Genomic DNA, 17,365 nt, shown 5'->3' with positions numbered 1-17,365 from the left:
ATCTTTGCGGAACTGTCATTGTAATTTCCGTTTATTTCCGTTGATTTGTCTTTAATTTGCTATTGTTACCTGCCGGTAGCCGATTTTTGGCCTTCCACCACTGGTTATTAACACTTAAGTATAATTCTTGTGACTTTCTGGTACAATGGTCAGTTTTGCATTGTAGTTGTTTTCGGCATCTCAATGCATTTTATTGATTTACTTGTAAAATTATTCGATCAGTTTGTTTAATTTAAATACAGGTAATTTTAAGATCGTCACATTGAGACCGTTAAGACAAATGCGGTTGCTATCTTGTCATAGCATGTTTGTGCCTTCTGTCAGCTATAAATACCTGCTGGGTTGTAGAACATACAATATGCGCAGTCGCAGCACGTGTGAATCGCGATCACGGCCTACTGTTGCGTTTTCTTATTACGCCTGAAGCGTAGAGCAATAGTAACAGCAACGAAACATATGAACGAAACATTTTTTACCGCAGCGTGTAGCAAAAAAACCGCATTACATACCTTTGTTTTTTTTGGGTGAAAATACGTATTTCTTGTTTCACGGGCAAGCATGGCGAACAATTTTGAGGACATATGCGAAATACGAAAAAGTGATCAGTTAGGCAGGCAAGTAAATGCTTTTTTTCTCACACATGTAAATGTTTATGTTCTAGGGTAGATTTTCGTTCGTAGGTTTCTGGTCGCCAATCGGGATATCAAACCAGGTGAGCTTATATTGGCCGAAGATCCAATCGTTGTAGGACCCTACTGGGATGCTGATATTAGCTGCCTGGGATGCCTTGGGCCTGCGTCGAGAACATGCAGGTAAGCATACTACACAGTGTGTGTAGAGAGAAAAGCTAATATTAAATCCACACGTCTTATTGTTCTTGTATATGCTAGAGTGTGTTTAAAGGGGCCGCTATGCCGCGACTGTTCGCGACACGATCCAGTGGAGTGCAGTTTTTATGAACAAGCCTCAAAATTGAACAAAAATTTTCTCTTCGATCACTTCAATATCATTACTCCACTTCGCTGTCTCCTGCTGTATCGTAGTGATCGAGACAAGTATAACGAGATGATGGCCATGGAATCGCATTTCGAAAGTCGCAGGGATACAGAAATTTGGCACATCCACAATCAGTACGTGGTTGAGCCGATGTTGAATGAAAAGGATTTCCAACAGATCGACGATCTCACAGTTACGGGAGAGCTACTGCAGCGTATATGTGGCATTTTGGATGTAAATACGTTCGAGATACGCGGAAATATGGACAGCCAGGGAGTGCAGATGAATAATTTAGCTCGAGGGCTGTATCCGAAAACATCACTCATGACACACAATTGCCAAACGAACACATTGATTGCCGTTGACGGAATGTCTAAGCTGCGATTATATTCGTCCATCGGCATCAAAGCAGGAGAATTGTTATATTATAACTACACTCGGGTATTATTTGTAAGTTGGATCGGATAATGGGCATCGGCAACAGAAACTAAAGCATCCCTTTTTCTTTTGTTTTCCATGTTTTGTAGAGCACATTTGAAAGACAAACGCATCTTAGAAAAGGAAAATACTTTATATGTAATTGTGCACGCTGCAGCGATCCAACCGAATTGGGCACCCATTTAAGCTCACTAAAATGTACGGCCTGTGACGATGGGTTATGTGTTTTCCATACAGAAACGTAAGTTAATTGTGAATATCCTGCGTAGTTGCTTACTTTCAATGGTTTTCTATGCTTTTATTGCTATACCATCCTATCGTACGCTATCCAACCAGACCAAAATGGGAATGTCTTACGTGTGGCCATCAACTGCCTAGGGAGTATGTCAATCAGATCATGTGCGAGGCCAGAGACGATATTTCCAGCTGTGGTATGAGCTACAGAAGATATTGACCTATTTGCGAATTACAATATAATAATATATTTTCTATACTTTCAGCTCTTGATAGTCGTAACCTGGAGAAAGTAATAGGAAAACATTCAAAAACGCTCAATCCACACCATTCTCTTGTACTAGAAGCAAAGCAAAGCCTTGCTGGTGAGCTACGGAACATGTGCATGTCTTATGATATACACAACGTACCTCGTCAAGCCTTGAAACGCAAGCTAGAACTATGCGAAGAGATGCTGCAAATATTACGCGTACTGGATCCGGGTGTATCAAGATTAACGGGGATTGCTTTGTATGAATATCATGCAGCATTAGTTGATTTATCACGCCGCAACCACGACATAGGAGAGATCAAAACTCCTGAACTGCTGGTATGATCGGGTGTTCGGGTTTTTATTGTAATGTTTCAATATTCTCTTCTAAATATGTATACATTGCTTATTTTACTGCAGGAACGCCTGAAACTGTCAGAAGCTGCTTTAAAGGAAGCTATAGGTATGTTAGTATTTGAGCATCGTACGACGCCAGAAGGTCAACTAACAAAAAAGGCCATGTGTGAGCTAAAAGAACTTCGCGAATATATACAAAAAGTACAAGCTATGGAAGAAGACGAACGTACAGATCGGCAAGTTAGAGGAAAATGTAACATTAATGTAGGAAAGTGTAAAAAATAACAGCACAGTGTAGCGGCTACGATTGAATTATTGTTTGATCTATGATGTGAAGCATATCTTTCAAAATGTGCGATCTGTTTTGGCAATCCGGTGGTTGACAGTAAACACACTCTGACAGAAGATTTTGTAGCATCTTTGAAGCTTCACCAAGCACTGGGAATGCTTCAGCATCACGATCGTAATGAAGCAATCCTTTAGCATAGTGTCCATTTAAATTTTCTAGCAGTAACTGAAATAAAAAATGATGCATAAAAAATAGATTATTCGTACAACATTTAACAGTAACGTGACAATGCGGAGACACCTGCAGTTTTACCTTAGCAGTCAGTAAACTTAGAAACCTATACTGGGGTTTCCGAGTCATTTTCCAAAGTAAACAGCATTATTCATCGCTTGCGAGATGTTATATTGACTCAAAACGCTACGTTTAATGGTGTTTACATTGGAAAGTGACGAGACAAATCTTAGAAGTCCAGTGGTATACTCTAGTAGAGGTTTGACATACGATTCATTTCACTCGGAGACGGATGCAAGACAATATGAATCAGTGAGTGCAACGGGTGCGCTTAGTCGGACTCATTGTTGCTTACGCAGCATTGGGTATGCGCAATATGTTGGTGCGAGTCAGAGTCTTCCGTAAGCGTACCGGAGTCGTTCGGGTCGACCGGTAAAGTGCTAGTAGGTTCAGTAGGTGTTCAAGAATGCAAACGCGATTCCGACTCGTTGGTGCAGCCGAGCCTTTCGGGTCGAGTCAGTCCAAAGTAGATTCAAGGGCCAACCCCAATGCACTGCACCAACGGGTCAGAATCGCCTATGCTTTCTTGCTTTCATCTGCTGCTCTTTCGGATCGAACCGAAATCACTGCACCACCCACGGGTCGGAATCGAATTCCGGTTGTCTTGTACCGGACACAGGGTCGGATCGTGAAATGAATCGTATGTTTTACCACCAGTACACTCAGTGTCACTCAACCGATAGCCCAGTCTGACAAAACCTTTCAACGTGAGTGTTTTAATTACAGTAATAAAAAAGCTATTTTTCGAATCAAAGCTATTTTGCGAAAAAACAAACTTTCTAGGGATTAAAGCCTCTTTTACCTGCGGTAATCACTTGGGAAAGAATATTCATAAAACAAATATATAATGTAAGTACTGTGTTGGAAAAAAATAACATATTTTAATTATGATTTTTTAATCTTTTTATCGAGCGGAATCTTTTTTTTTCATTGCATAATAGATTCGTCTTCTTTGGTATGGTAAACCCACGGCGGAGAACATCAAAGAGAAAAATGAAGGATGATTAAACAAAATTGAAACAGATGAAAAATGTAATAGAAAATAGAATATAATTACATGAACATAAAAATTAGCAAACATGAGAAGTATCTAAGGCGTCATCCATCAATTATGTAACGCTAATAGGGGGGGGGGGAGAGATGTCGTCAAACGTTACGATTTGTTACACGGAGGAGAGGAGGAGTTTAACTTTTGTTACGCAAAGCAAAATAAAATTTATGATTTTTTTTTTTCAAAAACAAATGAGTTAAAATGAGAATTCTTCTTGGTGACTTCATAGCGGAAAAACTTAACACAAGATCGTTGCACGATCACGAACGTTGCATTCCGTTACTGCGACGACCACACTTTGTTTTCGCCAATGATCGTCGTAATTTTATAAATACATCGAAAATGCAGCCGAAACTCTTGCTAACATTACCGATTTTGTTCGTAATTTGTAGAACATGCGTAACTTATTAAACATCACTTGTTATGTGAAATAGAATAATCAATTTGATGATGATACAATATTTAATGGTGATGCAAGTACATTGCAAACCGTGATGTTGAGCGTACGATTATCAGAATCTTTTTGAATTTGATTGCTGCATGGGACAACTTTCCGTTACATAAAATATAATGTTATTTTTTGTTTGGTTAATTTAAAAGATTGTGATTATCCCAGAATAAAGTAAAAAAACTCATTAAAAAACAGATTTTGTTGAATAAATTAAGCTATATCAGGGGGGTCTATCTACGCAATTTACGTAGATTACGTTACGTAATTTGGGGGAGAGGGGGCCAAATTACAGTTTGTTACACTAGAGGGAGAGGGGGTCCAAATTTTACAATTTTTGCGTTACGTAATTGATGGATAACGCCTAATTGAACCGGCTGCACGTGCGTTAATTCCAATTAAATAAAGAAGGGATTGTTTTATAAAAATATAAGATACATATTTATCACTCAATTTGTTCTGACTTTTTATTTATCTTTCACTAATATAATAAGCGAAAATGTAGCTGGCAGTAAAAGGGTCTTTTACACTTACCTGACATGTGGCAAACAAATTCAAATCACTATTTTGATAGCGGCAAACATCTTCCTGGACGTAAGCAAAGCATCCGTTGCATTCGATTTTACTGTGCACGTGATGCGTATTTTTTGTAAGAAATACTTCCGCCCAGCTATCCAGTAAAATGACATTATCTAAATCGACGATGGATACGTACACTTGCTTGTTATCGTTTTTAAGATTTACTACCACGTTATCTGGATTTATATCTGTTAAAAAAACACTGGTACCAAACATACATTAATTTCCTGCCGTACATTCCAATTCGTTTGAGTTTGGCTAATGATTGCACTTACCGAAATCCGTGTATTCCTTCCGTGAACTTAAATGCTGCCCTGATGAGCTCAGCAGCAATGCGCATACGAGTCACGAACGGGAAATCGTAATAATGTTCCAACGTTTTTCCTTCATAGGTTTCAATAATGGAGAAGCCAAATGTGTGCAAAAGTTTTGGAACATATAACGGCGGCTCATCGTGATAATTAACAGTTAACAGTTTGATGAGCAGCGGCTCTACATTTGTGCGTACAGCAAGCAAATTCCACAGCTCATTATCAGTCGAGTCGAATAAGCTTAGAAAACGTTGCAAACTTTGCCGATTGTTTGTGGCTGGACAAAAGATGCATCCTTCAACCCTTGCACTATCAAGGATTGATGTCGTAATAAATTCTTTTGCTCGATCTACACTTCCATCGTGCTGTGCCCAACGGCAGTTTTGTTTTGTCAGCGAATAAGCGTCACAGTATTCTTGTAACAATTTTTCGATAGTGTTATCACGGTTTAAATGTTTCATCACTGCTAATTTATTTTCCTGAACAATTGTACCAATTCTAGTAGTGTGTGAATTGAAAATGTTATTGATAATGTTGAATACATTATCATCCTGCAGTGTAAATAAATCATCAAATTTATTACACTCCAAGCCACTTGAGACGCATTCCGGACAAAGTATGTTACGGTCGTAGTCACATACATTTTCCAATGGTCTTTTTGAGGTACTTTTTTCATTTGGTAAATATTGCAAAACGACTGCTATGAAAAGAGTTACGAAATAAGGAAGGCGGGAAGATTGCATATTTTAGTGTGGAAAAACCTACAAAATGAAATAAAAAATGGAATATTAGTATTAAGTTGGTATCTTAAATGTCTTATCTCTAGAGGAAGGTAGGTAAAGACGGACACTGCGGGTAAGATGGACACTTCTTATAAATGCATGAAAAAGGTAATTTTCGAATAATTCAACAATTCAAACTGCAAGCAAAACAACACATTTGAGAACATTTTTTTTCATAATATATAGAAAATTGGTTATATAAATAAATTTTCAATCGTGCTCATCCTTGTGGATCTAATTTGAATACTGCCAATCTTAAGCTATGTAACTTGGATTGTTTATATTTTCGGAAATTTTATTACATGGATGAGATGTCGTGATTATTTAGCAAAAAACCGGCGAAATAAGAGAGAATGAAACAAAAAATAATCTCGCTTGCTGGTGGTTTAAACATCCTGACACTAAAGCGGGAAAGACGGACACTATGTCGTAGGGAATGAAGGACACCAATTTTTTTTATTTTGCAGAACTCATTAAACATCTTAAATACGGGTATTTCGAAGATATAAACCATCCAGCAACTAGAGAAAATATTGAAATAAGCGAGAAATGAAACACTGATCAAAATAGTAGCCATTCGTTATTATATTACTCGCTCGACGCTGGCGAGGATCTTCACGAAACCTGATATCTATAGTCACTAATTGGACAATTTTAATAAACAAAAGGTGAAAGCATTTATATCAAATCGTTCAGGAATAGATGAGAGATTCTATGGTATTACAAGTATCAAAAAGTTCAATCTTAAATGGAAAAAATGGCTTCACCTACTAACATGTCCCTCAAACATGCTTTTGTCATGGACTTTCCGCGGAATAATTTCCTAAAGGAAAGTTTTAGACTGTTGTTCTGTAAGCTGGTGCAACGTCAGCTGTTAGTGCCCGATATTTCAATAATGCTTTAGATTCTGCATTCTTCGAGGTGTTAGAAGCGGCGCTTACAATTCCTAATTTAACGACTGAATGAACCGTCGTTGCAACTGGCCCAGAATTGGTTTATGTACGTACCTGGACGTAGAAATCAATGAAATATATTAAAATACTATACACCTCTTCAATTTCTAACGTTTTCTAAAGGTGTCCATGTTACCCTTCATGGTATCTATCTTTCCCATATCAGGTGTCCGTCTTACCCGAACATTTTAAAATTGCACGAGAATAACCATGTATTTATTTCATGAAAAAACATAAAAATAGATAAAAACTTAAAAGATTTAGTACATTTTCTGATAAAACATAAGTTTAAGATAATGTATGCACATTTTCATGGTCGTTACATTAATATAGTCCTAGATTTAGGACCGGTCTGGTGGTACAGTCGCCAACTCGTACGACTTGACAAAAATGGGTTCAAGCCCCGAATAGACCGTGCTTCCATACGTAGGACTGACTAACCTAATATGGTAACAATAAGTCAACGAAAGCCAAGCTCACTTCACCAGGGGGACAGTCAGGCCTTGACCGACAACGGTAGTTGTGCCAAAGAAGAAGAAACCAACCAGCAGCGATAGGTCGATCCGCGATAGCTGAGAACTTAGCAAGCCCAAAATGCCTCTCCACGCTTCCGTATCCACCAGCTGACAAAAGAACAAGGCAACTGTTAGGCACCCTCAAGCACCTCCAAGATCGGTGCACCTTCTTCCAGTATTCCGGATGTCGACCGGAATTAGTAGCTGAGACAGTCACCTCTCATGAACAGCTTTCCTACTACGTCACAGTACTCCTTCGTCGTACTTAGGTTAACCAGAATATGACGGTAATGGCACGTCCACAAGCTCCTATAGTCCTCCTACAGTATAGTACGAAGTGCTGAATACAGCTAAGATGTAGCACCCAGCGATCTTTGAACATCTTGCCACATTACGCTACTGGGTAGAAGATAGGCGTAAACAAAGTAAAGACACAAGCCATGACATTCTGGCATCGACTGAGGAGTCACAAGCTCCTTTACCAACGACACTAAATGATGACTATGAATGATCACGCTGATGAGCCTATACGCTCTGTTGAAGCAAAATTCAGTACTAAGTAAGAGGAATAAAGTAGCAGCATTTAAGCAGATTATCATACCAGCGCATCCAGGAGATCACCGCAGTAGCGGGAAACAATTCAATCAATCTAGCGGTACTCATCGTTATGGCATACGATTCACAGAAGACGGCATGCAATTCAAAGCGAAGCACGATTATCAACCAGGTTTAATACTAGGATTAATTCTAATCCAATTCCTCTCAAACCCGATCCGTTTCAAAAAATCTGAGCCATTTTATCGACATTGCTGATGTTTGATCGTAGTTTGAGGGATATATAAGAAATGAAACCCAAATTCCTAGTAACAGTGCTAAATTTGTTCGCAATGTGATGTATACATAATAAATGCTTCCATAATTCCTTTCAATGCACAAACAGTAACATTTTTATTAGTCTTCAGTACAAGAAATCTTCCAAAGCCGCAATTTCTGGGTCTTAACGTCTTAACGTCTTAACTCTCTACAACTCTCTCTCTCTATCTCTCTCTATCTCTATCTCTCTCTCTCTCTCTCTTTCTCTCTCTCTCTCTCTCTCCCTCTCTCTCTCTCTCTCTCTCTCTCTCTCTCTCTCGCGAATTGTCAGTTCCACGACAGCATCGAGCATCGGTTACACTGCACTGTTTCTGTACACAACACTATCGATGGTGAAGTTGGTGGTGGGAGGAAAAATATAACAGGCTAGCATTATGTTCCTTAACTATGTATGTAACAACAGCAGTTATTTAGATTCTGCTAAAATATCGTTGTTGAGGTTTTTATGCCGCTTTTGTTTGATCGGATCAGTTTTGAGCCGTTGTTCACAAAATTGATAAGGTTCTCATGGCAATTTCAAAATAATTTTTTGAAAATCTTTATACATACTTCGGTTCGCATTTTCAAAACAATTATTACAGGCGAAAATGTATTTTTGTTAATTTTTTTTATATTGTTTTGTTTTGATAATTACTCTTATAAAACTTATAAAACCTTAAAATAAGCAATAAAAACACTTTTTGAAATCGTTCAAAACTGTATTTCTTTTAAACCTTTCTAGAACATGTTATTTATATTTTTGAAGGATTTTTAAATGCGTTAGTTAGCACATAAAACCTGTTTTTCAAAGTGTCTTTATAGTTATGGTACGACCATAACATTTTTCGTCATAAGTCGTGTAAAAATGTGTTTAAAATTTTTTAAAAATTATACGAAGATGTGAAATAGTATTCTGCACAACTCGTACAACTGTTTTTATCTGTCTCCTATGGATTTTCCGGAAATCGCGAAAAACGACTGTCCATATAGTTGTGATAGGCGCTGTATTGTATCATATTTTCAATTCTCAATGCAGTCAAAGTTATTGAAGTGCTCATATGAAACAATATAACTTACCGTACGAAATGTATGGGATACCCGGGTATGCCGGTCGTAGAGATAAAGATGTAAATTTGGTCATTCAGACAACGGTTATACCGCTGCCAGACACACCAAAAAACCATCGTAACGAAAAAATCAACAGATGAAATGTAAAAGGCCCTTTAGACGGTAGCAACGCAATCAGCAATGCAATCAGCAACGCCGAATTGCAGCCCCTGAATGTATGTAATTTTGATAACGCTTCTCCGATCTGTGTCCAATCGATAGCAATGTAACTGATCAGAACGCATTGATAATTTAACAATTAAAGTAGTTTTTTTTCGTTAATGTACAGGATCCACATTACTTGCCAAATTGACGCGTTTAAACACTCATACGCGTTGAAATGTACACCAATTTCATTGAAAATATTGTAATGTTGCATTGGTCTCCCGTTCTAGATGGGCAACCAATTTGAAGCAATGCAATCAATGTAGAACACAATGCGTTGTGGATTGCATACACACAGGCTAAAAACTGTTCTAAACGGTTACATTGCTGATTGCGTTGCTACTATGTTAGTATCCTTAACGCATTGTAACGCTACGATTTTGGTCCACGCGTCGGCGGGCAAAATCCTAACGAAATTGCTGCAATGCCAAACATCAATTTAACACAAATCAAGCTTAACTATTCATGCTATTCTCTACCAAATTGAGAACAACAAAACTCACTTTTTGTTTGTTTACAATAACAAGCATTACTTTTCGGTTGTCCAACTGTTTCGTTACGGTGGGTTTTCGGTGTGTCTGACAGCACCTTAAGGGAGACTAGGTTGAAAATTTGCAATTTTAGTGTTACGTAATCGATGGATGAAGCCTTAGTAATACAGGGTCTGACAACGGTTGATAAGCAAAAGAAGAACAAATTTATAATGTGTGAAAAATTTGTTAGCAAAATACTATTATCAATATATCTTCTAACCAACCTCTAAAAATCAAAACTGTTGCGGTCCATGTCTATTTGTACCACAGATTACAGGTTGGGCACCTCTGCCTTACAGGTTGGTTAAAAATCGCGTATTCCTTTTGATTGTTACTCTTAATTCCTATAACTCAAACCTGCTCAAAAAATCCTGACGGTATATTTTCCACCTAACCGAAACTCACATTCTCGATACACCGACCACTCCCCTACAATCGATACTCCCACCAGATCAATGGTTCTGGGAGATTAGGCTGGTGGAAGCGCTTATCCAATGCAATTTTATCGGACGCTGCTGTCAAACGTTATTTCAGTTCATATTGCGATTATTTGAATAATTTTAATGCCGCTGCCAGAGACACCGAAAAAACCACCGTAATGAAAAAGTTTGACAACCGAAAAGTAACCTTTATTTTTGTAGACAAACAAAAAGTGAGTTTTATTTTCCTAAATAATTCCTCAATAAGAGTTTTCTTTGATGCGTATAACATGAATACTTGAGTTTGATTTGTTTAATTTCATTTTTTAATTGGATTTTTGCTACTACAAAACCACAATTTCGTGAGGATTTCACTCGCAGATGGGTGGATCGAAATCGGTCGACGGAAAAAAGGAGCGTTACAATGTGTTATATTTCATCTGTCAATTTTTTCGTTACAAAGGTTTTGCGTTGTGTCTGGCAGCGGCCTAAGGGATTAATCACATAATTACATTGACAGATAAAATCGAATGCGACGATCCAACGGAATAAAAAAAGTGATTCCGTCGTACGACGAAATCGCACGCCTGACGTTATCTGTCAAATTTCATATAAATTTCATCTGATAAAATCGCATCGGATAAACGTTGCAACCACCCTTATGCTTTGATGTTTTCATATAAAGTAGAACGTCGATTATCCGGGCAGCTCGGGACCGGACAGTTGCATGGTTAAGCGATTTCCACAGATAATGATCGAAGATATGTCAAACTCATATAAACAATATAAATTGCACTGATTTTACTAACAATTCATTTTGAATTAATCAACAATTCATTAGTAGAATAGTATTCCAATCAATAACTATAGATTTAACAACTGTTCAAGAACAGAAAATGAAACTCTAAAATATCACTAGACACTAGAAAGCTGCACAAATTATATTATAAATAATATAATATTATGAATGTGTTTACTAACTTGACTATCGCTGCTAAAGTTCGCCTCGATTGAACAGCTGTCAGATTTATTCGAACAGTTAAGCCGCCCGCCGGTTAATTCGTCCCGGATAATCGACGTTCTACTGTTGTAAATTATAAGGCCAATAGAAAAACCGCTACAGATTCATAACTTGAATCACACGTGGTATCCCTCTTTATATTCGTTTTGGCTATTTGAATTACATATTCATTTTGTTGTAATAAATGTCCAGTTTCTTGTATTGTTGGCAGAAGCCAACTTTCAAGTCGATATATGCGTTCAATATTGTTTGACGATTATCTAAATAGCTAAAATAGCTATTTTCTATTTTATGAATGTTGCTGTTGAATAATATAAATATAAAAATAAATAACACAAATGTAAGTGTTATAAAGGCTTTGGATCTGGTGAGAACCTCTTTCGTCTCTTTACTGTAGGTAAATGAGTTCGTTTGTGAACCCAGCTCCAAAGTTCTCTTGAAAAAATATTAAATTCTTAATTTAACAAAACAATTATTTTAAACCAACACTTGTACCCAATATGTACTTATTTGTTGCATCCACATGTTGTCTTATTCATCAATTTCGTTAATCGTGCAATAGCTTTCGATAGACGTTGATGTCATGAAAAACGCACATTGTTACTGTTTAATTGTTTACTTTTTTTCTATGCAATGTAACATCCACAAATGCAAACATAGTCGCAGAAACAGCTGATAACAATAGTACTGATTTCACACATACTACGTTACACGTGACGTTTAAACGCGCGCAACCAAAATAAAGATAATTTAAATTGCACCATCAGAAACGATTCGAGCTTAATTTTACATTTGAGTGTTTGTGATGCCTTGATTGTATGGCTTTAGCTGATGCTATTAGTAGCACTGTTAATATTTATACACACATTTACATATTTTCGGTCTGAATCTCTTTGTAGGTCAGCAACGAAAACGTAAACATCAGCCAGATGTAGTAGTGTGGCAAATAGCAACATGATCAAAACAAGAGCTACAGTTCGTATTCAGATTTGATACCATCAACTAGCGAGACAAATAATATTCTCGTAGTTTATTGCTCACCAGCTGGTGATTACGCATTTTGCCACAACTTTGCCACTATTCCAATCCAATATTACAACACCTCTGTTACATATCTTTTACACTGTTATTCTCTTATACGTATGCGTGCGTTCGGTTTTATTAGTGTGCGTAGGCTCGATGCACGGGTATATCGCTTCGTTCTATCAAACCATCGGCAATCCTACCAACACACACAGCGGTTCTAACGCGCGTGCTGTAGAATTATTTCTGTTTAGAGTAGCCCCAACAACCGTGGCAGCAGAGTGCGCCGACGTCGTATTTGCGTCGTCAGCGCGGTACAAGCAGAAAGCAGAAACATAAAATCATTTTCACTGCATCCCCGGCGCTGCAAAGCGTCTGTGCTGGTTTGCTGCCGTGGGTAGGATACAGTTCCGTCGATTATTTGATGTGTGCAAAACAAAAATTGTGTTATTACGTGCTATCCGCTACAGTTTAATCTTTCAACATTGAGTTGAACGAATCCTATGTAACATCTTCGCGAGTCGCATTTTTCTATCGTACACAAAACAAGAATCGAAACGAATCAGACAACCACAATTACCCATCCCAGTTTATCAGCGGTCATTCATTCTTAAACAAAGCTGTGTTTGTGTTTTCCAAGCTATGGCTTGGCTATAATATATAAATCGTAACATAAGTGTGCTACGGTGTGTTAACGAGGCAAGGTTCTTATTGGCGGTGTAACAATCTTACATAATCCAAGTTTGTGAACAACAATTGATTTTTCTCGTTCTGTCTGCGTAGCTGCTGCTTGCATGGCGGTGGAGATTGAAGCGTCGGCCGTAACGAAAAGTTTGTGTTAAGTTGTAAGCAAAGGGTTCTACTGTCTCCATTCATTTAGCATCTTGAACATCGTGACAACATGTGTTCCCAGGTAAGCCTTGCCACACAACGACAACAACAAAACCTATAGAATAAGTTAAGAAAAAACGAAGAACAATCATTTCAAAGCCAAGTATAAACCTAGACGTTTTCCGTTCAGTAAAAAAATTAAAACAACCAGCACAGGCTCCTTGAAGCTGTAAAGCTCCCCCCGTCGAAAAGCGACGCCGGATCAATGAACAAACTAGCGATGATCGCAACGTGCAGAGCATCAGCGTTGGATGGAATGGAGTTCAAGTTCAAGTTGTACAGGTTTTGGTTCCTCTCGCTTCGTCCATGATTGCGTGAATACGTTACACAGCGTGTCTGTGTTTGCTTTTTGCTGTGTATCAAGGCAAGGTTATGGCTACCGCTCGTGGATACAGATATTGAATACATAACTTCCATAACGAGAACGGCTGCATATGGCTGGGTACATGTGCCTTCAACAACAAATGATGATGGGTTTGCGTACAGAAAAAAAAGAACTGTATCACCTTCTGGAAATGGTCGCGTGCACATGGGAGGCACGGCAGTTCGAATACCTGCACACCGACTAAACCTGATCTGCTCTGCAGCAAGAAAAAGAAGTAGATTACGCTTAGGTATCATTGGACATTGACCTGCCAAAGCTATTCTTCGTTGTTTCGCTTATACACGTTCATATGTTCTACGCTTATCCATTATTTGGACGTAGCCAATGGGCGAACCCGTTCCCAGTTTGACAATCATTTTTTTTTGTTTGTTAAAGTTTTTATTCACCTAACGGCAAGCAATAATAAATATATATAAATTATTTTTCCCTGTTAATTTGTATTTATAATGCAAAATACAAAAAATGTCCATAAATTAATAGATTATTCCAGCTAGCTAGTACGTTACTATTGCGAATAGTTATAACAATCTTAACCCATTCAGTAATTAGACCCAGGCCGACCCAACGGGCCTCAATTATCTTCCCTTGCTTACTTTTATGTCGATTAATTCATTAAGGGTATTTGACTCTTCTAAAAATCTTGGGACTGCAAAAGGTTTAATTTGGAATAGAGTTGAAGGCGAGCTCATAATAAAGCAAATATTTACTTGTGCTCAGAGGTTCTTCTACTTGCAACACTGCTCAAGGGTTGACAACAATCAGAAATGGTGTTTAATCTTCGCTGATCCTTTTGTCTACATGAACGCGGGGCACGGATTTTCAACCACTTCAGTTTTACGGTGGGAATGATTAGTTAAAGCCTTGCGATTACTTTATATCAATGCATACTGAATTTATCGTTTCAATTGATGGTTGCCCATGCGGGATGTTATGAGGAGTTGAACATGAACCACAAATGAGTGTTTGTTAGGTAATGATTTTGTTTTTGATATCTCGTTCCTACAGGCTGCATCCGTACAGGGAGTGTTGGAAAATCAACACACTGATTTTGGGCAACGGTTCAACGAGATGCGGAAAAAGAAACACCTAGTCGATTGTTCATTCAGCGTAGATGAAGATGTTTATCATTGCCACAAGCTTATCCTGTCAGCCGCGAGCCCAGTTTTCGAAGCCATGTTCTACGGGGCACTCGCCGAAATGCAGACGGTACAAATAGCGGATATCAATTCCAGAGTTTTTGAGCGCATGCTGGATTACATCTACGTTGGAGCAGTCGATTTTGATGGCATACAAAACATTGAGGAGCTGTTGGAACTGTATTATTGCGCAGAAAAGTACATGATTGATAGCTTGCACGAAAAATGCGTCAATTACTTCGGAAAAAACATCAAACCAAACAACGTGCTGAAAATATTAGACATAGCGTACAGGATGAACTTGGACGATATTATATACTCATGTATGTGTGTGTTGAAACACTTTTTTTCATCGGGAATGAGCTTGAGTAACATCATCCTGGAAAGAAGCCATCATCTATCGAAAAATTGTGTCGATCTGATACTGGAAGATAACTTTGAAGTTAAGGATAATATAATATGTATGATACGTGCCTGGTGTATTACGGAGTGCGAACAAAATCGGTTAGAAATCAACAGTGATAGTATGAAAACAGTTCTGCAAGATATTGAATTACCCGATACATTGAAAGACACGATTGTTGGATGCAGTTTTACCAACTTTACACCTATTGCAGGCGACAATACAGGTTGGATACCTGTACATCGCATCCATTATAAAGCAGTTAGTCCACTGATTATCGGGGATGAGATGGACTTCGAAGCCAATATTAGTACGAACCGATTTATCGTGATAAAATCGTTAAGCCTGAACAGTCGGCTTCTTCCGCAGCTAAAAGTATCGGAAGTGCGACAGGAGACGTACACAGAAAAACTAACTGTTGAAATTTCTTCTAAACATAGCAATGATCGGAAGAAGATCTATCATAAGGAACACCTTATCTGTGATGTTGCATTCAATGATAGCCTGCAACTGAGCTTGACCGAACAAATTGTCTTCTTTCCGGATGTGATATACATTATCCGTATTAAATGGGACCCAGATAGTCTAGGCTACGAATATCCTCGCTCTATCCTTTCTGCGTACGGCAAGTGCAAGCAGCTAATGGTGAATTTTAGTGAAAATATGTATCTGCAAAATTCCGGCAGCATACTCAATGGCATAGTTTGCAACCTTTACAAGTGAATTCTCCGCAAAGTAGCTAATCTCCACTAGATGGTCGCATTTGATACGCTAGTACTGATAATTCAAATCACAAAAATGATTCAAATAAAACTGTAAACCAACGCATTTGGTTTTTGAAGCATATTTACCGATTCCTTTACTTTTATCATTCCGTTGGACCGAAAAAAGCTTTATGTATGCTATGAGATTATATTATATTATGCTTACCATATAATTTGAAGTGAAAGAATTACAACGTTAAGATTGTGTTCAAAACATGCACCGCAGATTTTAGAATTTGTTTGCCTACGACGCTTCCGACCTACGGAACAAAATAAAATGTAAACAAATGAACGTCATTACGATTGGACCAAGGTTTGTATATTCCTGTACAGTGCGTGCAATGTAAATAAGTACAACAGTATGTAAACAAAATATGACAAAAATAGAAAATACCCAAATAAGGCGGCGCTCTGGGACCAATCGAACGAGACAAACAAACACGACTCTGTTCGATAGGTGCTCTGTCAGCTGTTCGATGTCTTATAGACCTGTCATAATGCACTGCAATACGCCTTTCTTTTCGTCTCGAAAATGAAGCATTTTCATAGTTTAAATGAATATCCACCTACAGGGGGAACATTCAACTCATAATTTACTAGTTATTCACATGTATAATAACATAGAAATCATTCAAATTTAATATTGAAAAATGTAAACAAACGTCCATGCCAAAACACATACAGTGCATACACATGGATTATGTACACACTACAGTTTAATACGTTTCAATCCTTTATATTTGATGTTATAATTGATTGTAAAGCTTTAACATAATTATTGATAGCTATTTTAAATATTTTGCACGCAATTTTAAGAAGAAAAAGAGACAAACTACGTAAACAAACTTAAAAATGTCCCGAATTGAATTCTATCTACTGTAGCTGTGAAGCGTTTGACAGCCAAGGTACTCACAGCACAGGTGGGTATCGAACATCACAGACAGAATCAACTGACATGTTCGACTCGACGTTTGTCTTGTTTGTTTGTTTGTGTCTGACAGTGCACCTCCATATGATTATTTGGGTTTGTTCGTGTCGGATGTCGTGTTCGATTGCTGCTAGAGCGCCGCCTAACCAAGATACCGAAAACGCCACCATTTTCCTGTACTAAAAATCCAGTTGCATCAGACAAAGCAAAAGCACTGTCAGTTTGGTGGGTTAAGGCCCGTGTC

General features: G+C 38.0%; 3 protein-coding genes across 5 annotated transcripts; 2 read left to right on the top strand and 1 right to left on the bottom strand.

Moving 5' to 3' along the window:
* Positions 1-113: 113 nt before the first annotated feature.
* On the top strand, positions 114-3,630 carry LOC1272665 (SET domain-containing protein SmydA-8). Its single transcript, XM_559081.4, has 7 exons — positions 114-614; positions 681-812; positions 891-1,446; positions 1,524-1,675; positions 1,771-1,865; positions 1,935-2,257; positions 2,339-3,630. The coding sequence occupies exons 1-7, from the start codon at positions 559-561 to the stop codon at positions 2,558-2,560; spliced, it is 1,536 nt and encodes a 511-aa protein (XP_559081.4). The 5' UTR covers positions 114-558; the 3' UTR covers positions 2,561-3,630.
* LOC5668067 (uncharacterized) lies at positions 2,264-16,873 on the bottom strand. The gene is made up of 4 exons (XM_061657997.1): positions 16,360-16,873; positions 5,209-6,005; positions 4,889-5,135; positions 2,264-2,789 (listed from the first exon to the last, which is right to left on the bottom strand). The coding sequence occupies exons 2-4, from the start codon at positions 5,985-5,987 to the stop codon at positions 2,577-2,579; spliced, it is 1,239 nt and encodes a 412-aa protein (XP_061513981.1). The 5' UTR covers positions 5,988-6,005; positions 16,360-16,873; the 3' UTR covers positions 2,264-2,576.
* Positions 12,280-16,275, top strand: LOC133393346 (BTB/POZ domain-containing protein 9). Of its 3 annotated transcripts, none has more exons than XM_061657994.1 (3): positions 12,280-13,313; positions 13,398-13,527; positions 14,896-16,275. In XM_061657994.1, the coding sequence occupies exons 2-3, from the start codon at positions 13,516-13,518 to the stop codon at positions 16,150-16,152; spliced, it is 1,269 nt and encodes a 422-aa protein (XP_061513978.1). In that variant the 5' UTR covers positions 12,280-13,313; positions 13,398-13,515; the 3' UTR covers positions 16,153-16,275. The 3 variants fall into 3 exon arrangements, with proteins under 3 accessions (XP_061513978.1, XP_061513980.1, XP_061513979.1); XM_061657996.1 differs by having other exon boundaries at positions 12,614-13,011; XM_061657995.1 differs by having other exon boundaries at positions 12,643-13,318.
* Positions 16,874-17,365: the final 492 nt, after the last annotated feature.

This window comes from Anopheles gambiae, chromosome 3, assembly GCF_943734735.2.
Source record: "Anopheles gambiae chromosome 3, idAnoGambNW_F1_1, whole genome shotgun sequence".
In the NCBI taxonomy this organism is placed as follows: domain Eukaryota; kingdom Metazoa; phylum Arthropoda; class Insecta; order Diptera; family Culicidae; genus Anopheles; species Anopheles gambiae.
The sequence above is the reverse complement of the archived record's forward strand: the minus strand, read 5'-3'. Positions and strand labels throughout refer to the sequence as shown.

Coding starts and splice junctions, on each gene's coding strand:
- LOC1272665 (XM_559081.4), top strand. CDS start 559: ATGGCGAACAATTTTGAGGACATATGCGAAATACGAAAAAGTGATCAG. Junction 1,447..1,523: donor ACTACACTCGGGTATTATTT/GTAAGTTGGATC, acceptor CATGTTTTGTAG/AGCACATTTGAAAGACAAAC. Junction 1,676..1,770: donor TGTGTTTTCCATACAGAAAC/GTAAGTTAATTG, acceptor CTATCCAACCAG/ACCAAAATGGGAATGTCTTA.
- LOC5668067 (XM_061657997.1), bottom strand. CDS start 5,987: ATGCAATCTTCCCGCCTTCCTTATTTCGTAACTCTTTTCATAGCAGTC. Junction 5,136..5,208: donor GAAGGAATACACGGATTTCG/GTAAGTGCAATC, acceptor GTTTGGTACCAG/TGTTTTTTTAACAGATATAA. Junction 2,790..4,888: donor ATTTGTTTGCCACATGTCAG/GTAAGTGTAAAA, acceptor TTTTTATTTCAG/TTACTGCTAGAAAATTTAAA.